Source organism: Ranitomeya variabilis, chromosome 4 (assembly GCF_051348905.1).
Source record: "Ranitomeya variabilis isolate aRanVar5 chromosome 4, aRanVar5.hap1, whole genome shotgun sequence".
NCBI lineage: Eukaryota > Metazoa > Chordata > Amphibia > Anura > Dendrobatidae > Ranitomeya > Ranitomeya variabilis.
In genome coordinates this window covers 1,373,933-1,395,543 of record NC_135235.1, presented here as the reverse complement: position 1 = coordinate 1,395,543, position 21,611 = coordinate 1,373,933, and the positions used below count along the sequence as shown (strand labels likewise).

The 21,611-nt window shown below is 49.7% G+C and overlaps 1 protein-coding gene across 1 annotated transcript in view; it reads right to left on the bottom strand.

Annotated features, from left to right (window-relative positions):
* Positions 1 to 21,611, bottom strand: part of PRDX3 (peroxiredoxin 3) — a 72,730-nt gene that overhangs the window by 38,856 nt on the left and 12,263 nt on the right. Inside the window, exons 3-5 of the mRNA XM_077257877.1 lie at positions 16,896 to 17,037; positions 16,445 to 16,580; positions 10,800 to 10,903 (exon numbers count right to left, since the gene is read on the bottom strand). Coding sequence (XP_077113992.1) covers positions 10,800 to 10,903; positions 16,445 to 16,580; positions 16,896 to 17,037 — 382 coding nt within the window. The remainder of the gene's footprint in view (positions 1 to 10,799; positions 10,904 to 16,444; positions 16,581 to 16,895; positions 17,038 to 21,611) is intronic.

The window sequence follows — 21,611 nt, the reverse complement described above, 5'->3', positions numbered from 1 at the left end:
TTTATTTATATAGAGTTGTGTTAATTCCAAAGTGCAAAATAGGCAGGCTGTGTGAACCTTGTATGTATGTCTATGAGAAGCTCTGATTGAGATAAGGGATTTTCTTCTTGTAAAAATCAACTGAAGAGTGAAAGGGAAAGAAACATTCCCTGAATGAGCATGTATGAATGAGTGATCACAAAAGTATCATTACTTATCTAACTGTTGTTGAGGGTCCGGATGAATGAGTTGTGGATGTTTTTAATTTACATCTGAGATTCAGTGAAACCTGTGTTGTATATGGTTTGACACTGGATAGGTTTCTATGTGTGTCTATGTGTGTTTTGGCCGGACGCGGTCAGAATCAGCTTTTTCAAGTTATGCAGTGATTTGCCTGTATAGAGAAACTGTTTTTAATTCCGAGAGGATGAATGTTTGAATGTTTTATAGAGATTAAGTCTGAAAACTGCTGCAATCCGTTTCTGTGTAGAAGACACCAAGCTCTTATCTGTGCAAAATACCAGATGGGAGGAGGGAAGCGGACCCCTGCGCTAATTGCTTGTAATTTCTCCCCTCGGTGCTGTGGGCCAGAGGAAGGGGGGCATAGAGCTGCGCTCAAATATTGTCCTTGGTTTGGTACACGCTGAGAGGATTTGTGTTTAAACAATAGTACAATATTGTAAGTTGGAAATTGAAAGTGATTGAAAGATTGGTAAAAAGATTCACCTGCTTCAAGTTGAGTGATTGATATAGCAAATTGAGGATCAACAGAGGAGGTAGCCAACTGCACGGCTGATGTAGTATAGGTGGTGTAACCTGCTACAGTCAGTCTACGGCATTAGGTGGTGTAACCTTGCCGTCCATGAAGCTGTGCTAGCCAGCTGATTTACCGAGTGGTAGGTGGTTAACCTGCTTGGTAAAATCCTTTAAGTCCACCGAGTGGTAGGTGGTGTAACCTGCTTGGTATTGTTGAGCGGATAAGTTGATAAGTCAGGGCCCCCAATGGGATCCAAAGCCGCTGTACATATTGAAAAAGGAAGCAGTGGAAGATGTGAGACCGAGATTGAAAAAGGCAAAAATAGCAAGTGAATAAATGGCATCTGAGAGAGTGCAGCAGGACGGAAGTAAGGTGTATTATGAATGTTTTGATGCTTAAAAGTCCGACTATGACTGACACATTACTGCTACCGTTATACCTTTGTATAACCAGAGACCCAGACAAGACAGATGGACTTGTATGATCTGTGCTGCAACCCGACCTAAGAGAATTGCACTGAATCCTGTCCAGACAAGATCACATGTAGTGACATAAGAAGCTGACACAGGATTGTGGTTGGTGGATAGTGGGGACATTAACTTTTGGGAGTAGGCTGACAGTAATCCTTTTGGGAAGGAGCTGTAGACCAGCATGTCTAGTCACCCCCAACCGGTCATCTAGTAGCCACCACCACCAGAGAACCAACCACATCAGGTAGGGTAAGACAGATACAGGAGTATTATTCCTGGAGGCCCTCTGACTAGCTAGCTACGCTAAAACATGTAAAACAATTGGCTGACCCTGAGAACCAACCTTTCCCATTTTTCAGATAAAGACAATATGATGGACGTATAAGTGCACCTGGGCAGGCCTAGGGAGTTAGTGAGCACAAAAGCAGGTGACGTACTAGGATGCAAATTAAGACACATACAGATGTGACAAAAGGAGAGAGTGTAGAGATGTACTTTGGACGATTACAGCTGAAATAGGAAGACATGGGGTACAGTCCAGTAAACCCACTTGATGTTAAAGTATTGGTAAATACATTCATTGACGGTATGACCAAAGACTTACGAGACGCAGTACAGACAGCCAGACCTGAATGGAGAAATGTAGATCCAAAAGATCTCCTGAAAATTGCTAAAGGAGTTGAACAAACTAGGACAATAAGACGACGTGTCATGTATGCTGGAGTACAAGGAAAACAGTAGAGACGTAGTAAGGACTTAGAAACAGTAAAGTGCTGAAATTGTGGAGAAAATGGACACTCAGACCAATTTACCACTTCCTTCACCTCCAGACTAGGAAACTGACAACCCAGTGACAAACGTGTGCCCTGTTCTTGTTCCCTCCGGACCTGGTCCTGCCTTGATGGCCACCATAACAATGCCGGGAGGGAAAGAGACAGAATTCTTGATTGACACTGGGACAGCCGGAACTGCAGTACACAAAGACTTGATAATGCCAGAAATTATTACTGACGAGACTGTGGAATGCGTGAGTGTAGAAGGACAAGCGACTGAAGCCCCTATGACTAAACAAATAAGACTAGAATCACGAGACAGCCAAGAGGTGCTTAAGGCCCCGTCTCACATAGCGAGATCGCTAGCGAGATCGCTGCTGAGTCACTAGTTTTGTGACGCAACAGCGACCTCAGTAGTGATCTCGCTATGTGTGACACGTACCAGCGACCAGGCCCCTGCTGCGAGATCGCTGGTCGTGTCGGAATGGCCTGGACCTTTTTTTGGTCGTTGAGGTCCTGCTGACATCGCTGAATCGGTGTGTGTGACACCGATCCAGCGATGTCTTCACTGGTAACCAGGGTAAACATCGGGTTACTAAGCGCAGGGCCGCGCTTAGTAACCCGATGTTTACCCTGGTTACCAGTGTAAATGTAAAAAAAAACTAACAGTACATACTCACCATCTGATGTCCGTCAGGTCCCTTGCTGTCTGCTTCCTGCTCTGACTGAGCCGCCGTAAAGTGAGAGCACAGCAGTGACGTCACCGCTGCGCTCTGCTCTCACTGTACGGCGGCACTCAGTCAGAGCAGGAAGCAGACAGCAAGGGACCTGACGGACATCAGATGGTGAGTATGTACTGTTTGTTTTTTTTGGTAACCAGGGTAAACATCGGGTTACTAAGCGCGGCCCTGCACTTAGTAACCCGATGTTTACCCTGGTTACCCGGGTGCTGCAGGGGGACTTCGGCATCGTTGAAGACAGTTTCAACGATGCCGAAGTCGTTCCCCTGATCGTTGGTCGCTGGAGAGAGCGGTCTGTGTGACAGCTCCCCAGCGACCACACAGCGACTTACCAACGATCACAGCCAGGTCGTATCGCTGGTCGTGATCGTTGGTAAATCGCTATGTGAGACGGGGCCTTTACACACTTATTGTTAGTGACAATACCCCTATGGATTTGCTGGGAGCAGAGTGGAGTGCTGCCTAGACCACCATACAGTACTCTCCTGAGGGTATTACAGTCACAAGTCCCCTTTCATATAAACACTTGGTGCAGAGGGATGTCAGGGTCTTCCACATGCACATTATACCACAGGTAAATCATGCCCAATTATAGTTACACTTAATTCCATTCATTTGCCAGTTTAGTAGTTTCCTTACACAAGATGGTATAGTTACCATGTATTTCTAGGTTGTCTTCATATGATATATAGTTTTTTTAGCCATTCATTATATTGGCTCAGACCATAGTCACTGTTTATTTGTCTTTTCCACTTCTTATACCATATCGCAAGCAACTGGTATTGATATTTGGTATTTTTCAAATCCCTTCTTTTTGTATTTGGAACTGTTAGTTGTGGATTTATATAGGGCTGCTACCTTCTTAGAATAAGCTTGTGCTTTGCTGTGCCCTATGGCATTGTGCTCTCCCATTTTACGACTCAGTATCTATCGTAAATATATATATATATTCATATATATAATTTTCTTTTGGTAACATATTCTGTGAATCAAATTTAGTTTTCTTAAAAGGTACTCTACCCAATCAAATACGGGTATAAATAATATTTGGACATTAATGTGTGACTTATATAGACACTTGTGTAATATTGCAGAACTGGTGTATATGGCAAGAGTAGTGAAAGTAATGCCTGACACCAGAATGTCTGAGGACAGGGAAAAGAGTCAGGTACCAGACACCGTTTGGGCAAGGGGAAATCTGATGTGGGTCGGCTGCCCATTCCCCTTGTCATGATAAATTAAAAGAAGGAACCACTCCTCTTTGGTTAAAGCAACACCCCCTTAAGTCTAGTCAAATCAATGGCCCTGAGCAGGGATATTAAAGAGTATGTTAAGGCAGGGGTTCTAGTGCAAAGATCTTCCCCCTGCAACACCCCTTTATATCCAATTAAGGAAAAAAGGACCCAAGGGTTCCCCTGACACAGAATAGTTCAGGACTTACAGGCTAGTAATGATGGTACAGTGAGTGTGATCTCAATTGTCCCTAATACACACACCGTACGGTCACAAAATGTTTCACAGTCATTAATTTGGCAAAATGCATTCTTTTCTGTACCCCTGCACCCTGACTGTCAGCATCTTTTCTCTTTTACTCGCGAAGGTAAACAATACTGTTGGACGGTCCTCCCAAAAGGGGGAAAGAACTCCCCAACCATCTATTCAACAGCGATGGCAGGGATTCTTGAGCAGTGGCAACCACCTCATCCACAGACTGTACTATTGCAGTACGTGGATGACCTCTTGCTCTGCTGCCCGGACCAGACGTCCTGCAAGGAAGCTACAGTTTCCTTGCTGTGTTTTTTGGCAGAGAAGGGTTGCAAGGTCTCACGTGACAAATTACAGTATTACAAACAAAAGGTGACATTTTTAGGACATTGTATTGCTGAAGGTACAAGACACCTGACTGAAGACAGAAACCAGGCAATACAAAATCTCCCTTTACCCAGGTCACACCAGCATCTACGCATTTTCCTACGTTTGGTGACCTACTGTAGGCCATGGATAAGGTCTGCTTCACAAATGATGCAACCACTCTATGACAGGTTGTCATCAGACCCCTACAATCTCACTCAAGAAGCAATTGAGATCTCCGCGCTGACGATCTGGCCAATTACTTCAAAGAAAAAATTGAGCACATTCGACAGGAAATCATCTCCCAATCTCTTCATACCAGGCACTGTCCTCCCTCCCCCACTGCATCTAGTTCACTCTCTGACTTTGAACCAGTTACTGAAGAAGAAGTAAGCAGGCTCCTTGCATCTTCTCGCCCGACCACTTGCACCAGTGACCCCATTCCGTCACATCTCCTCCAGTCCCTTTCCCCGGCTGTCACCTCTCGCCTAACAAAAATATTCAACCTTTCCCTCACTTCCGGTATTTTTCCCTCCTCATTTAAGCATGCCATCATACATCCATTACTTAAAAAACCCTCCCTCGACCAAAACTGTGCCGCTAATTATAGACCTGTCTCTAATCTTCCCTTCATCTCTAAACTCCTGGAACGCCTGGTCCACTCCCGTCTTACCCGCTATCTCTCAGATAACTCTCTTCTCGACCCTCTTCAATCTGGCTTCCGCTCTTTACACTCTTCTGAAACTGCCCTCACTAAAGTCTCTAATGACCTACTAACAGCTAAAGCTAATGGTCACTACTCCTTGCTAATTCTCTTGGATCTCTCCGCAGCATTCGACACTGTGGATCATCAGCTCCTCCTCACTATGCTCCGCTCCATCGGCATCAAGGACACCGTTCTCTCTTGGTTCTCCTCCTATCTCTCTGACCGCTCCTTCAATGTATCTTTTGCTGGTTCCTCCTCCTCTCACCTTCCCCTTACTGTTGGGGTTCCTCAAGGATCAGTCCTAGGCCCCCTCCTCTTCTCTTTGTATACTGCCCCTATTGGACAAACAATCAGTAGATTTGGTTTCCAGTACCATCTCTATGCTGACGACACCCAATTATACACCTCTTCTCCTGCTTTCACTCCGACCTTCTTAGAAAACACCAGTGATTGTCTTACCGCTGTCTCTAACATCATGTCCTCCCTCTATCTGAAACTGAACCTGTCAAAAACTGAACTCCTCGTGTTCTCTCCCTCTACTAACCTACTTTTGCCTGACATTGCCATCTCCGTGTGCGGTTCCACCATTACTTCAAAGCAACATGCCCGCTGCCTTGGGTCATACTTGATTCCGAGCTTTCATTCACCCCCCACATCCGATCAATGGCTCGCTCTTCTTATCTGCATCTCAAAAACATTTCTAGAATTCGCCCTTTTCTTACTTTCGACTCTGCAAAAACTCTTACTGTTTCTCTTATTCATTCCCATCTGGACTATTGTAACTCTCTACTAATCGGCCTCCCTCTTACCAAACTCTCCCCGCTCCAATCTGTCCTGAATGCTGCTGCCAGGATCATATTCCTCACCAACCGTTACACCGATGCCTCTACCTTGTGCCAGTCATTACACTGGCTACCCATCCACTCCAGAATCCAGTACAAAACTACTACCCTCATCCACAAAGCACTCCATGGCTCAGCACCACCCTACATCTCCTCTCTGGTCTCAGTCTACCACCCTACCCGTGCCCTCCGCTCCGCTAATGACCTCAGGTTAGCATCCTCAATAATCAGAACCTCCCACTCCCGTCTCCAAGACTTTACACGTGCTGCGCCGATTCTTTGGAATGCACTACCTAGGTTAATACGATTAATCCCCAATCCCCACAGTTTTAAGCGTGCCCTAAAAACGCATTTGTTCAGACTGGCCTACCGCCTCAACGCATTAACCTAACTATCCCTGTGTGGCCTATTAAAAATAGAAAAAAACACATAATCAGGTTCCCCGCATCGTGTTCTCATACACTTTATGCAGTAAATAGCCCTCTGTGTCTGTACTGCTACATACTTAGGCTGATAACTGGTCCATGCAGCTTTACATGAACACCCGAGCCTTACACTATGGCTGGTCCAAATAACTAAAGCAATTGTTACCATCCACCTCTCGTGTCTCCCCTTTTCCTCATAGTTTGTAGCTTGCGAGCAGGGCCCTCATTCCTCCTGGTATCTGTTTTGAACTGTGATTTCTGTTATGCTGTAATGTCTATTGTCTGTACAAGTCCCCTCTATAAGTTGTAAAGCGCTGCGGAATATGTTGGCGCTATATAAATAAAAATTATTATTATTATTATTATTATTATTATTAATTGAGGCATGTGAGCTCACACTGACTTTCTTTTGACAATTTGTTCCCCACATGACATTAATGCCATACTCGTACAAGTTCAACCAAAACACCTGTCTACGGATAGACAGATCAGACTCGAATGTGCTCTAATACTAATTCCTGTATAATACATAATGTTCTGAATCCAGCCACTCATCTGCCTGTGGATTCAGAAAAGGGGGAATTGGTGACAGCATTAGAAAAAAAAGAAAAACAAACAAAAACAAAAGTACACTGGTACGTTGACGTTGATGCACAAACATGACTGCATAGGAACTGATGAGTCAGGAGACAGTATGTTTTACATATGTTCATGAAAAACCTGTTCCTAATGCATATTTTGAGGTTTTTACCTTGGTAGATGGCTCCAGATACCACCAGGATGGGCGATTCTACACTGGACATGCAGTAGTATCCTCACATGAGGTAATCCGAGCTGAACCACTCCCTCCACACATGTCGGTGCAGGAGGCAGAGTTGAAGGCGCTCACTGAGGCGTGTAGAGCTGCTGCAGGTAAAGTCGCTAATATTTACACAGATTCGAACTATGCATGGGGAATATCCCATGATTATCACCCTGTCTGGAGAAGCAGAACGTTTCTTACATCAGCCGGTAAGCCCATTAAAAATGCAGAACTGGTGAAACAATTGATGGAGGCATTGATGTTACCAGTCCAGGTTGGCATCGTCAAGGTAACAGCACACACGGACGGTGACTCTGTGGAGGTAGAGGGCAACAGAAGGGCGGACGAGGCTGCTAAAGTAGCAGCAAGGCGGCCTAGGGAGCAGTGGACGGTGGCGGGGATTCAGTGTATTCCAGCCACACTGAGCCTAGATGTCCTGAAATCCCTCCAGCTGCCCAAACAGAGAAGGAACACGGGGGAGAATGGGAGCTGAGCTAAACTCAAAAGGAGTTTTGGGAGAATAAGGATAAATTGTATATACCAAGGTCCCTGTTCCTAATTATGGCACAAGCAACACTTGGCCCCACTCACACCTCAAAATGTCACATGTGTCCATGGTAGATGCCTTCCGGATCGCTCCTGGTTTCAGTTACGCAGCAGCAAAGCTCGTATGGTCATGCCTCATCTGTGCACAGCACAACCCTGGTAAAACAGTAAAAATCCCTAAGAAAGCGACACCCAGGCCTCGCTACCCATTTCAGAGACTACAGACGGGCTACATACAGCTACCCAAGGTAGGAGTGTGTGAAAAATGTCCTAGTATGTGTAGATCTCTTCTCTGGTTGGCTGGAAGCCTATCTGGTAAAGTGTGCAAATGCTAAAGCGACTGCAGACAAAGTGATGAAAGAACTGATCTGCAGGTATGGTGTCCCAGAAACCATAGAGAGCGATAGGGACACACACTTCACGGGAGAAATAATGAGGGAAGTCATGCAGGCCCTGGGAGTACAGCAAGCATATCATGCACCATACAGGCCACAAAGTAGTGGGAAAGTGGAAAGACTAAGTGGGACACTTAAACTGAAAATTCAGAGGCCATGGCAGACGCAGGAAAGAGCGGGGTAGAGTGCTTGTATCTTGCACTCTTCTCAGTCAGACACACTCCAAATAGAAAGACAGGCTTGTCTCTTTTTGAAGTCCTGTTTAGTAGTTTGCCAGAGACTGGTCTGTACTTCCCACAGGTGCTACAAATACAACACGGTGCTATGACAGCCCATGTCCAGGCCTTGCAGAACAGACTTAATGTGGTGCATAAACATGTGTTTTCATCCATTCCAGATCCTAATGCCAGTGCAGACGCACATCTGCTGAATCCAGGTGATTGGGTGGTCATACACAGACACGTGAGAAGGAGCCTAGACCCACGGTTTGACGGCCCGTTGTAAAGTCCAGCTGACCACATTCACTTGAGGGAACGCCCACCTGGATCCATGCCAGTCACTGCAAAAAGATCTTTTCACTAGCAGAAAGACTGTTGTCCTAATCACCTTGCTGGCAGTGGTAGGATGTCTGCACCTAAAGGTACCTTCACACGAAACGACATCGCTAGCGATCCGTGACGTTGCAGCGTCCTCGCTAGCGATATCGTTTCGTTTGACACGCAGCAGCGATCAGGATCCTGCTGTGATGTCGCTGGTCGCTGAATAAAGTCCAGAACTTTATTTGGTCGTCCGATCGCTGTGTATCGTTGTGTTTGAAAGCAAAAGCAACGATACCAGCGATGTTTTACACTGGTAACCAGGGTAAACATCGGGTAACCAAGCGCAGGGCCGCGCTTAGTAACCCGATGTTTACCCTGGTTACCAGCGTAAAAGTAAAAAAAACAAACAGTACATGCTCACCTGCGCGTCCCCCAGCCTCTGCTTCCTGACACTTACTGAGCGCCGGCCCTAAACTGAAAGTGAAAGCACAGCGGTGACGTCACCGCTCTGCTGTTAGGGCCGGAGCTCAGTCAGTGTCAGGAAGCGGAGGCCGGGGGACGCGCAGGTGAGCATGTACTGTTTGTTTTTTTTACTTTTACGCTGGTAACCAGGGTAAACATCGGGTTACTAAGCGCGGCCCTGCGCTTAGCAACCCGATGTTTACCCTGGTTACCCGGGGGCCTCGGCATCGTTGGTCGCTGGAGAGCGGTCTGTGTGACAGCTCTCCAGCGATCAACCAGCGACGCTGCAGCGATCGGCATCGTTGTCGCTATCGCTGCAGCGTCGCTTCGTGTGAAGGTACCTTTACAGAGACACTGGATAAACTTTTAAGTGTTGACAAGGACAACAAACTTATTCAGCATCTTGCTTTTCTTACAAACGACGCGGAAAGACAAAACCTGCTGGACTGTTGGATCTGTATACACAGGCCGGTATTTGTAAGGGCTATGTTGTACTTAGCCTTTACCTCTGGAGCCAAGGAAGGTATTAACACCACACAGCATACCCAATGAGACTTGGACTCAGGTTTTCTAGGTTCCTTAAGGCTCTTAATGAGACTAATACAATATAGAGACTCCTTTTTAAATCCAGCCGATTGGCTTAGCGGCCTAGCAGGATGGATTATTTTTGGTATTTTCCAGACTTGTATGCAAATCTTGTTGCTTTGCTTATTGTTTTATGTAGCCGTAAAAGCGCTAATATATGTATTACCTAAGGCTGAACCTTCTGTAGTATATCATAGGCCCCGTATGGCCACTGCTGACGGGGGTGGTGAGTGTCCACACTGAGGGTGGATGGGCGAAGCAGGTAGAAAGCCCCCTTGTGGGTACTAGACCCATGAGACAGTAGCTCCTTTGTGGACATCAGCTAACCCCGTAGCAAAGGTTATACCATTTACAAAAGGGGGAAATTGTTATAGAAGGGTTAATAGTTTGCCTTTAACTACCTTGCCTTTAAGTGCCTCTTGCCTTTAAGTGTTAGAATTACTGGAATCTGTTGACGCAGTAGTCTGATGGTCTCCTCTTCAAGGAGACTACACTTCTTATCATGTATGCTTTCAATAGTCAGCCACCACATGTTCTGAGCTATGGTAAATAGAATATGACCCTGGGTGCTGGTGGGGGCTACATGAGTTACATTGAAATACATTTTGTGTAAATGGTATAAAACATTGCTTTGGCTTTTTATATATCAGATAAAAGTGACTTAATCACAGGATACGTGTGAGGTGTCTTGTCTCCAAGCGCGCTTGTAAAATAACGGGCGTAATTCCACAATTAGGCCTCACTGGTGATCTGTCAGCTGACATTTGGGTCAGAATGAAAACAGCTACGACAGGACCACACCCAAGACAGACAGGGGAATGGACAACACCTGGGGCTGCACCCAGGACAGATGGTGGAGGGAAGAGTGCATGGCAGCACCACAGGAGTCCACATGTGACATAAGGAAGCCACGGAGACGACCATTACCTCAGAGCGATCCCCGCAGTTTCCAGGAGAACCCCATAGTCCCGAGAAATCTGTTTGGATAAGTCTGATAGAAGCGCAATGTTCATGTGTCCCAAACCTCCGCTCTACAACACAAACACCAGGCATGAGGCACGGAAAGAGGCAGCACCTGTGACTCCACAGTTGCTACAGTGGCTTGCGAAATTATTCACCCTCTTGGCAGTTTTCGTGTTTTGCTTCCTCACAACCTGGAATTTCACAGTTTTTTTTAGGGTTTGCATCAGTTCATGTAGAGAATATGACAACTCTAACATCTGGTTTTCTTTTTATTGTGAAGCAAACAACAAATAAGGCAAAATAACTGAAAACTTCACTGTGCAAAACAATTCACTAGAGACACAGACTTTTCCAGGAAGACTGTGTTACTGCTTAAGTTCAGCTACCAAAACACTGGGTGTTTCCCACAATGCCACCTGTATGACAGCGCGACAATCATCGGCAAACTTGATGGGCGGTCAGATTACCTTTAGTCACAGAGGTGTCGGCTGATGAGAGACTATTACTCCCATCAGCCCATGCTTGCTGCTGGTAATAAAAGCGATAGCAGGTGCCGCTGATGAGAGTATTCAGCCAGCGCTGATGGGAGTATTCAGCCAGCGCTGATGGGAGTATTCAGCCAGCGCTGATGGGAGTATTCAGCCAGCGCTGATGGGAGTATTCAGCCAGCGCTGATGGGAGTATTCAGCCAGCGCTGATGGGAGTATTCAGCCAGCGCTGATGGGAGTATTCAGCCAGCGCTGATGGGAGTATTCAGCCAGCGCTGATGGGAGTATTCAGCCAGCGCTGATGGGAGTATTCAGCCAGCGCTGATGGGAGTATTCAGCCAGCGCTGATGGGAGTATTCAGCCAGCGCTGATGGGAGTATTCAGCCAGCGCTGATGGGAGTATTCAGCCAGCGCTGATGGGAGTATTCAGCCAGCACCTGTGCTATAAATAAATAAAATGGCATTTTAGACAGGGTTCCCCTGTATTTTTGTTACCAGCCATACTAAAAGCTGACAACTGAAGGTTGCATCCCACAGCTGTTAGTTTTGCCTGGCTGATCAAAAATAGTGGGGACCCGATGCCATTTTATTTATTTTGCAGGGGCCAGCTGATTAATACTCCCATTAGCCAACACCTCTGTGACCAGATGTAAACTTTATCGCCGGTCACAGCTGATGCTCACGGTGTCATCTGACACCGTTGGAACCGCAATTCTCTGACTGGCAGCAATGCTCTTACCGCCGATCAGAGGAAAGGTTAGCAGTGCTGTCGGATGAATGGCAAATAATGAATATTCGGGCCCCCAATTCATCCGAATGGGGTCCGATTTCGGTTACCGTTCTGGCACCAAAACAAAAAAAATTTTTTTTTGTTTTAACTGTTCGGGTGAACACACCGGACCCAAACATCCAGGGGCTCGCCCATCACTATTTTTCACCCCCCTAAAGTCTGCACTTTGTAGAGCCTCCTTTTGCGACAATTACAACTGCAAGTTGCTTTGTACAAGTCTCTCTGAGCTTTCCACATTTGCCCACTGGGATTTTTACCCATTCCTCAAGGCAGAACTGCACCAGCTCCTTCACATTAGATGTTTCCTCTGGTGAACAGCGATCTTCACATCTGACCGAAGATTCTCCATCGGATTAAGGTCTGGGCTGTGACTCTGCCACTCCAGAACATTTCCACGTTTCCCCTTACACCACTCGAGTGTTGCTTTAGCAGTATGCTTTGGGTTAGGGTTAGTCTTGTTGGAAGGTGAACCTCCGTCTCGGTCTCAAATTACTGAGAGACAAACAGGTTTTGCTCAAGTATATCCCTTTCGCACCATCCATCTCCCCCTTGACTAGGACCATTTTTCCTTTTCCTGCTGCCAGAAACCATCCCCACAGCATGATACTGCCACCACCACGTTTCACTGTGGGGGTGGCGTTCTTGGTGAGGAGCTGTATTGGTTTGATGGTTTGGTTGGATTGATGCCAGACATAGCGTTTACCTTGGTTGCCAAAAAGTTACATTTTGGTCTCATCTGACCACAGCACCTTCCTAATACAATTGGGGAGTCTCACACATGTCTTTTGGCAAACTCAAAACAAGTAGGTTTGTTGTGCTACCATGTTCTCTCCATGTGATAATGGATGTGATGTTCCGGGGGAGAGAGAGATATACATACACATACAGTGGGTGCGGAAAGTATTCAGACCCCTTTAAATTTTTCACTCTTTGTTTCATTGCATCCATTCGGTCAATTTAAAAAAGTTCATTGTTTATCATTAATGTACACTCTGCACCCCATCTTAACAAAAAAAACTGAAATATATGCAAATTTAATAAAAAACAAAAACAATCACAAGTCTTCAGACCCTTTTTTCAGACACTCATATTTAAGTCCCATGCTGTCCATTTCCTTGTGATCCTCCTTGAGATGGTTCTCCTCCTACATTGGAGTCCAGCTGTGTGTAATTATACTGATAGGACATGATTTGGAAAGGCACACACCTGTCTATATAAGACCTCACAGCTCACAGTGCATGTCAGACCAAATGAGAATCATGAGGCCAAAGGAACTGGCCAAGGAGCTCAGAGACAGAATTGTGGCAAGGAGCAGATCTGGCCAAGGTTACAGCAGAATTTCTGCAGTACTCAAGGTTCCTAAGAGCACAGTGGCCTCCATAATCCTTACATGGAAGAAGTTTGGGACCACCAGACGTCTTCCTAGGCCTGGCCGTCCAGCCAAACTGAGCAATCGTGGGAGAAGAGCCTTGGTGAGAGGTAAAGAAGAACCCCAAGATCACTGTGGCTGAGCTCCAGAGATGTAGTAGGGAGATGGGAGAAAGTTCCTTAAAGTCAACAATCACTGCAGCCTCCACCAGTCAGGCCTTTATGGCAGAGTGGCCACATGGAAGCCTCTCCTCAGTGCAACACATATGAAAGCCGCATAGAGTTTGCTAAAAAACATATGAAGGACTCCCTGACTATGAGAGATAAGATTCTCTGGTCTGATGAGGCGAAGATAGACTTTTTTCGGTGATAATTCTAAGCGGTATCTGTGGAGAAATCCAGGCACTGCTCATCACCTGCCCAATACAATCCCAACAGTGAATCCTGGTGGTGGCAGCATCATGTTATGGGGGTGTTTTTCAGCTGCAGGGACAGGACGACTGGTTGTCATTGAAGGAAACATGAATGCGGCCAAGTACATAGTTACATAGTTATTAAAGTTGAAGGAAGACTTTAAGTCCATCTAGCCCAACCCATAGCCTAACCTAACATGCCCTAACATGTTGATCCAGAGGAAGGCAAAAAAAAAACATGGCAAAGAGTAAGCTCCACATTGGGGGATAAAATTCCTTCCCGACTCCACATACGGCAATCAGACTAGTTCCCTGGATCAACGCCTTATCAAGGAATCTAGTGTATATACCCTGTAATATTATACTTTTCCAGAAAGGCATCCAGTCCCCTCTTAAATTTAATTAATGAATCACTCATTACAACATCATACGGCAGAGAGTTCCATAGTCTCACTGCTCTTACAGTAAAGAACCCGCGTCTGTTATTATGCTTAAACCTTCTTTCCTCCAGACGTAGAGGATGCCCCCTTGTCCCTGTCTCAGGTCTATGATTAAAAAGATCAGCAGAAAGGTCTTTGTACTGTCCCCTCATATATTTATACATTAACATAAGATCACCCCTTAGTCTTCGTTTTTCCAAACTAAATAGCCCCAAGTGTAATAACCTATCTTGGTATTGCAGACCCCCCAGTCCTCTAATAACCTTGGTCGCTCTTCTCTGCACCCGCTCTAGTTCAGCTATGTCTTATACACCGGAGACAGAGATAACCTGGATGAAAACCTCTTCCAGAGTGCTCTGGACCTCAGACTTGGCCGAAGGTTCACCTTCCAACAAGACAATGACCCTAAGCACACAGCTAAAATAACAAAGGAGCGGCTTCAGAACAACTCTGTGACCATTCTTGACCGGTCCAGCCAGAGCCCTGACCTAAACCCAACTGAGCATCTCTGGAGAGACCTGAAAATGGCGTCTACCAACGTTCACCATCCAACCTGACGGAACTGGAGAGGATCTGCAAGGAAGAATGGCTGAAGATCCCCAAATCCAGGGGTGAAGAACTTGTGGCATCATTCCCAAGAAGACTCATGGCTGTACTAGCTCAAAATGGTGCTTCTACTCAATACCGAGGAAAGGGGCTGAAGACTTATGGCCATGGGAGATTTCAGTTTTGGGTTTTTCTTGCAAAAATTTCTACATTACTATTTTTTTCCGGTCAAGATGGGGTGCAGAGTGTACATTAATGAGAAAAAATGAACTTTTCTGAATTTACCAAATGGCTGCAATGAAACAAAGAGTGAAAAATTTAAAGGGGTCTGAATATCCATACCCGCTGTATGTATGTAATTTTTTTTTTTTATAACCCATGCATGGTCTTGCTGAGAGATCTCCATGGTCTTCATGATGTTGTAGCCTTTCAGTAAAGTGTGTATACTAAGGCTGGGCTCACACTGCGTTAGACGGACTACGTTACACCGCGGCATAAACGCATGTAGTCTGTAACCCCGCCATTAAGTTCTATGTGGGACAATGGGCATGCGCTAGCGATGTGCCGTCATTGAGTGGCGGACCCTGGGACGTGGGCTGAAGCGTTTCCGTCACTGCTGGCGCAGATAGAACTAGCAGAAGCTCTGTCTGCGTTACCGCAGCCCATCACCGTAGGTGGTGAACCCAGCCTGAGAGGCTTGTGACACAGACTGCACACAGGGAACGTCCGGCCACTAAACATGTGACCTATGAAGGGAAAAGCTTGTAACAGAAAACGAAAGGGAACCGGTCACCCCCAAAATGGAAGGCGAGCTAAGCCCACCGCCATCAGGGCTTCTGGAATGCTGCAGATAAGCCCCGATGTATCCTGAAAGATGAGAAAAAGAGGTCAGAGTATAGTCACCCAGGGCGGGCCTGCTGCGGTCCGGGGTCTCCCATCTTCTTACGCCGACGTCCTCGTCTTCAGGCTCCAGCGGACTGATCTGTTGTGTTGAGGACAGAGCACAGTGCTGCAGTGCGCAGGGAAAGGGCAGGGAAAGGGCAGAGGCCCGGCACCAGCGCACTGCAGTACTGTGCTCTGCTCTCAGCGCGCCTGCGCAGGAGCGTGAAGACGAGAAGGGGACGTCGGCCTAGGAGGATGGCGGCCCCGGACCTCAGCTTTCCGGATACATCGGGGGCTTATCTACAGCACAATGCTGGAGATAAGCCCCTGGTGCCCGCAGCTCAGATACGATTTGGGGGGGGGGACAGGTTCCCTTTAAAGGAGCTTAATCGCAAAAGGGGCCAATGTTTAATGACTTTCTCCCATAACTGTAATTGCCGCCTATATGATTCTTCCTTCACTAACAGACGATTTATCGCTGATGCAGCAGACACAAATCAGATCACAGAGAAAGTCACACAGGTTGTAATGTAACAAAAACGAGGGGGTGAAGACTTCCGCAAGCCACTGGGATAGAAAACTGCAAACACTGGTGACAGCAGCGGGCCCTGACTGGGGACAGCAGCGGGCCCTGACTGGGGACAGCAGCGGGGCCCTGACTGGGGACAGCAGCGAGCCTCACCTTCCGGGGGGTGTTGGTCCAGGCCAAGTGGCAGAAGTGCGAGTCCACAGAGACGGCGACCACCTCACAGTTCACGTCGCGGAACTCATTGGCCTTGTCACTGAAAGCCACGATCTCCGTAGGACAGACGAAGGTGCTGAAACCGAGAGAGGGGGTGAGCGGGGGCGAGAGGCACGAGGGGGCAATAGGACGGGGGACGGGCAGGAGGGCGGGGGAGGAGGACGGGGCAAGAGGACGGGGGACGGGCAGGAGGGCGGGGGAGGAGGACGGGGGAGGACAGGGTGAGGGAGCAAGAGGAGGGGCAGGAGGGGCAGGAGAGGAGGGGCAGGAGAGCGGGGGAGGAGGGGCAGGACAGCGGGGGAGGAGGGGCAGGACAGCGGGGGAGGAGGGGCAGGAGGGCGGGGGAGGAGGGGCAAGAGGGGGGGGAGGAGGACGGGGCGGGACTACTCACAAGTCTAAGGGGTAGAAGAACAGCACCAGGTATTTGCCCCTGTATTTCTCCAGGCTCAGCTCTTTGAACTCTCCATTGACTACGGCCGTCCCTTTAAAAGGTGGTGCAGTCTGGGTAACAGCAGGGAGGAAACGCACAAAACCTAACAAAAAAAAACGGCACATTATAAAGAGGATGGAGGACGAGCAGCAGCGCAAAGTTAACTGTAGATGACCTGACAGGGTCCGAGGACCCCGAGAGATGGAGCCTAAAATCAGCCACAGGGCCACTAACTCAGAACAAATGGTGCCAGTGTATGGAGTGCAGCGCCCCCTGCAGGTCATGTGATCAGTGCTTTGTATATGGAGTGCAGCGCCCCCTGCAGGTCATGTGATCAGTGCTGGGTGTATGGAATGCAGCGCCCCCTACAGGTCATGTGATCAGTGCTGGGTATATGGAGTGCAGCGCCCCCTGCAGCTCATGTGATCAGTGCTCGGTGTATGGAGTGCAGCGCCCCCTGCAGGTCATGTGATCAGTGCTCGGTATATGGAGTGCAGCGCCCCCTGCAGGTCATGTGATCAGTGCTCGGTGTATGGAGTGCAGCGCCCCCTGCAGGTCATGTGATCAGTGCTCGGTGTATGGAGTGCAGCGCCCCCTGCAGGTCATGTGATCAGTGCTCGGTGTATGGAGTGCAGCGCCCCCTGCAGGTCATGTGATCAGTGCTCGGTGTATGGAGTGCAGCGCCCCCTGCAGGTCATGTGATCAGTGCTCGGTATATGGAGTGCGGCGCCCCCTGCAGGTCATGTGATCCAGTGCTGGGTGTATGGAGTGCAGCGCCCCCTGCAGGTCATGTGATCAGTGCTCGGTATATGGAGTGCAGCGCCCCCTGCAGGTCATGTGATCAGTGCTCGGTGTATGGAGTGCAGCGCCCCCTGCAGGTCATGTGATCAGTGCTCGGTATATGGAGTGCAGCGCCCCCTGCAGGTCATGTGATCAGTGCTCGGTATATGGAGTGCAGCGCCCTCTGCAGGTCATGTGATCAGTGCTCAGTGTATGGAGTGCAGCGCCCTCTGCAGCTCATGTGATCAGTGCTTTGTATATGGAGTGCAGCGCCCCCTGCAGGTCATGTGATCAGTGCTGGGTGTATGGAATGCAGCGCCCCCTACAGGTCATGTGATCAGTGCTGGGTATATGGAGTGCAGCACCCCCTGCAGGTCATGTGATCAGTGCTCGGTGTATGGAGTGCAGCGCCCCCTGCAGGTCATGTGATCAGTGCTCGGTATATGGAGTGCAGCGCCCCCTGCAGGTCATGTGATCAGTGCTCGGTGTATGGAGTGCAGCGCCCCCTGCAGGTCATGTGATCAGTGCTCGGTGTATGGAGTGCAGCGCCCCCTGCAGGTCATGTGATCAGTGCTGGGTGTATGGAGTGCAGCGCCCCCTGCAGGTCATGTGATCAGTGCTCGGTGTATGGAGTGCAGCGCCCCCTGCAGGTCATGTGATCAGTGCTCGGTATATGGAGTGCGGCGCCCCCTGCAGGTCATGTGATCCAGTGCTGGGTGTATGGAGTGCAGCGCCCCCTGCAGGTCATGTGATCAGTGCTCGGTATATGGAGTGCGGCGCCCCCTGCAGGTCATGTGATCAGTGCTCGGTATATGGAGTGCGGCGCCCTCTGCAGGTCATGTGATCAGTGCTGGGTATATGGAGTGCAGCGCCCCCTGCAGCTCATGTGATCAGTGCTCGGTATATGGAGTGCAGCGCCCCCTGCAGGTCATGTGATCAGTGCTCGGTATATGGAGTGCAGCGCCCCCTGCAGGTCATGTGATCAGTGCTGGGTATATGGAGTGCAGCGCCCCCTGCAGCTCATGTGATCAGTGCTCGGTATATGGAGTGCAGCGCCCCCTGCAGGTCATGTGATCAGTGCTCGGTATATGGAGTGCAGCGCCCCCTGCAGGTCATGTGATCAGTGCTGGGTATATGGAGTGCAGCGCCCCCTGCAGCTCATGTGATCAGTGCTCGGTATATGGAGTGCAGCGCCCCCTGCAGGTCATGTGATCAGTGCTCGGTGTATGGAGTGCAGCGCCCCCTGCAGGTCATGTGATCAGTGCTCGGTATATGGAGTGCGGCGCCCCCTGCAGGTCATGTGATCAGTGCTGGGTGTATGGAGTGCAGCGCCCCCTGCAGGTCATGTGATCAGTGCTCGGTGTATGGAGTGCAGCGCCCCCTGCAGGTCATGTGATCAGTGATGGGTGTATGGAGTGCAGCGCCCCCTGCAGGTCATGTGATCAGTGCTCGGTGTATGGAGTGCGGCGCCCCCTGCAGGTCATGTGATCAGTGCTCGGTATATGGAGTGCGGCGCGCCCTGCAGGTCATGTGATCCAGTGCTGGGTGTATGGAGTGCAGCGCCCCCTGCAGGTCATGTGATCAGTGCTCGGTGTATGGAGTGCAGCGCCCCCTGCAGGTCATGTGATCAGTGCTGGGTGTATGGAGTGCAGCGCCCCCTGCAGGTCATGTGATCAGCGCTGGGTATATGGAGTGCAGCGCCCCCTGCAGGTCATGTGATCAGTGCTCGGTATATGGAGTGCGGCGCCCCCTGCAGGTCATGTGATCAGTGCTCAGTGTATGGAGTGCAGCGCCCTCTGCAGGTCATGTGATCAGTGCTCAGTGTATGGAGTGCAGCGCCCTCTGCAGGTCATGTGATCAGTGCTCGGTGTATGGAGTGCAGCGCCCCCTGCAGGTAATGTGATCAGTGCTCGGTATATGGAGTGCGGCGCCCCCTGCAGGTCATGTGATCAGTGCTGGGTGTATGGAGTGCAGCGCCCCCTGCAGGACATGTGATCAGTGCTGGGTATATGGAGTGCAGCGCCCCCTGCAGGTCATGTGATCAGTGCTCAGTGTATGGAGTGCAGCGCCCTCTGCAGGTCATGTGATCAGTGCTCGGTATATGGAGTGCAGCGCCCCCTGCAGGTAATGTGATCAGTGCTCGGTATATGGAGTGCAGCGCCCCCTGCAGGTCATGTGATCAGTGCTCGGTATATGGAGTGCAGCGCCCCCTGCAGCTTATGTGATCAGTGCTCGGTACAAGGAGTGCGGCGCCCCCTGCAGGTCATGTGATCAGTGCTGGGTATATGGAGTGCAGCGCCCCCTGCAGGTCATGTGATCAGTGCTCGGTGTATGGAGTGCAGCGCCCCCTGCAGGTCATGTGATCAGTGCTGGGTATATGGAGTGCAGCGCCCCCTGCAGGTCATGTGATCAGCGCTGGGTATATGGAGTGCAGCGCCCCCTGCAGGTCATGTGATCAGTGCTCGGTATATGGAGTGCAGCGCCCCCTGCAGGTCATGTGACCAGTGCTCGGTACATGGAGTGCAGCGCCCCCTGCAGGTCATGTGATCAGTGCTCGGTGTATGGAGTGCAGCGCCCCCTGCAGGTCATGTGATCAGTGCTCGGTACATGGAGTGCATCGCCCCCTGCAGGTCATCTGATCAGTGCTGGGTGTATGGAGTGCAGCGCCCCCTGCAGGTCATGTGATCAGTGCTCGGTATATGGAGTGCAGCGCCCCCTGCAGGTCATGTGATCAGTGCTCGGTGTATGGAGTGCAGCGCCCCCTGCAGGTCATGTGATCAGTACTGGGTGTATGGAGTGCAGCGCCCCCTGCAGGTCATGTGATCAGTGCTGGGTGTATGGAGTGCAGCGCCCCCTGCAGGTCATGTGATCAGTGCTCGGTATATGGAGTGCAGCGCCCCCTGCAGGTCATGTGATCAGTACTGGGTGTATGGAGTGCAGCGCCCCCTGCAGGTCATGTGATCAGTGCTCGGTATATGGAGTGCAGCGCCCCCTGCAGGTCATGTGATCAGTGCTGGGTGTATGGAGTGCGGCGCCCCCTGCAGGTCATGTGATCAGTGCTCGGTATACGGAGTGCAGTGCCCCCTGCAGGTCATGTGATCAGTGCTCGGTATATGGAGTGAAGCGCCCCCTGAAGGTCATGTGATCAGTGCTGGGTGTATGGAGTGCAGCGCCCCCTGCAGGTCATGTGATCAGTGCTCGGTGTATGGAGTGCAGCGCCCTCTGCAGGTCATGTCATCAGTGCTGGGTATATGGAGTGCAGCGCCCCCTGCAGGTCATGTCATCAGTGCTGGGTATATGGAGTGCAGCGCCCCCTGCAGGTCATGTGATCAGTGCTCGGTGTATGGAGTGCAGCGCCCCCTGCAGGTCGTGTGATCAGTGCTGGGTGTATGGAGTGCAGCGCCCCCTGCAGGTCGTGTGATCAGTGCTCGGTATATGGAGTGCAGCGCCCCCAGCAGGTCATGTTATCAGCGCTAGGTATATGGAGTGCAGCGCCCCCTGCAGGTCATGTGATCAGTACTGGGTGTATGGAGTGCAGCGCCCCCTGCAGGTCATGTGATCAGTGCTGGGTGTATGGAGTGCAGGGCCCCCTGCAGGTCATGTGATCAGTGCTCGGTACATGGAGTGCGGCGCCCCCTGCAGGTCATGTGATCAGTGCTGGGTATATGGAGTGCAGCGCCCCCTGCAGCTCATGTGATCAGTGCTGGGTATATGGAGTGCAGCGCCCCCTGCAGGTCATGTGATCAGTGCTGGGTATATGGAGTGCAGCGCCCCCTGCAGCTCATGTGATCAGTGCTCGGTACATGGAGTGCGGCGCCCCCTGCAGGTCATGTGATCAGTGCTGGGTGTATGGAGTGCAGCGCCCCCTGCAGCTCATGTGACCAGTGCTCTGTATAT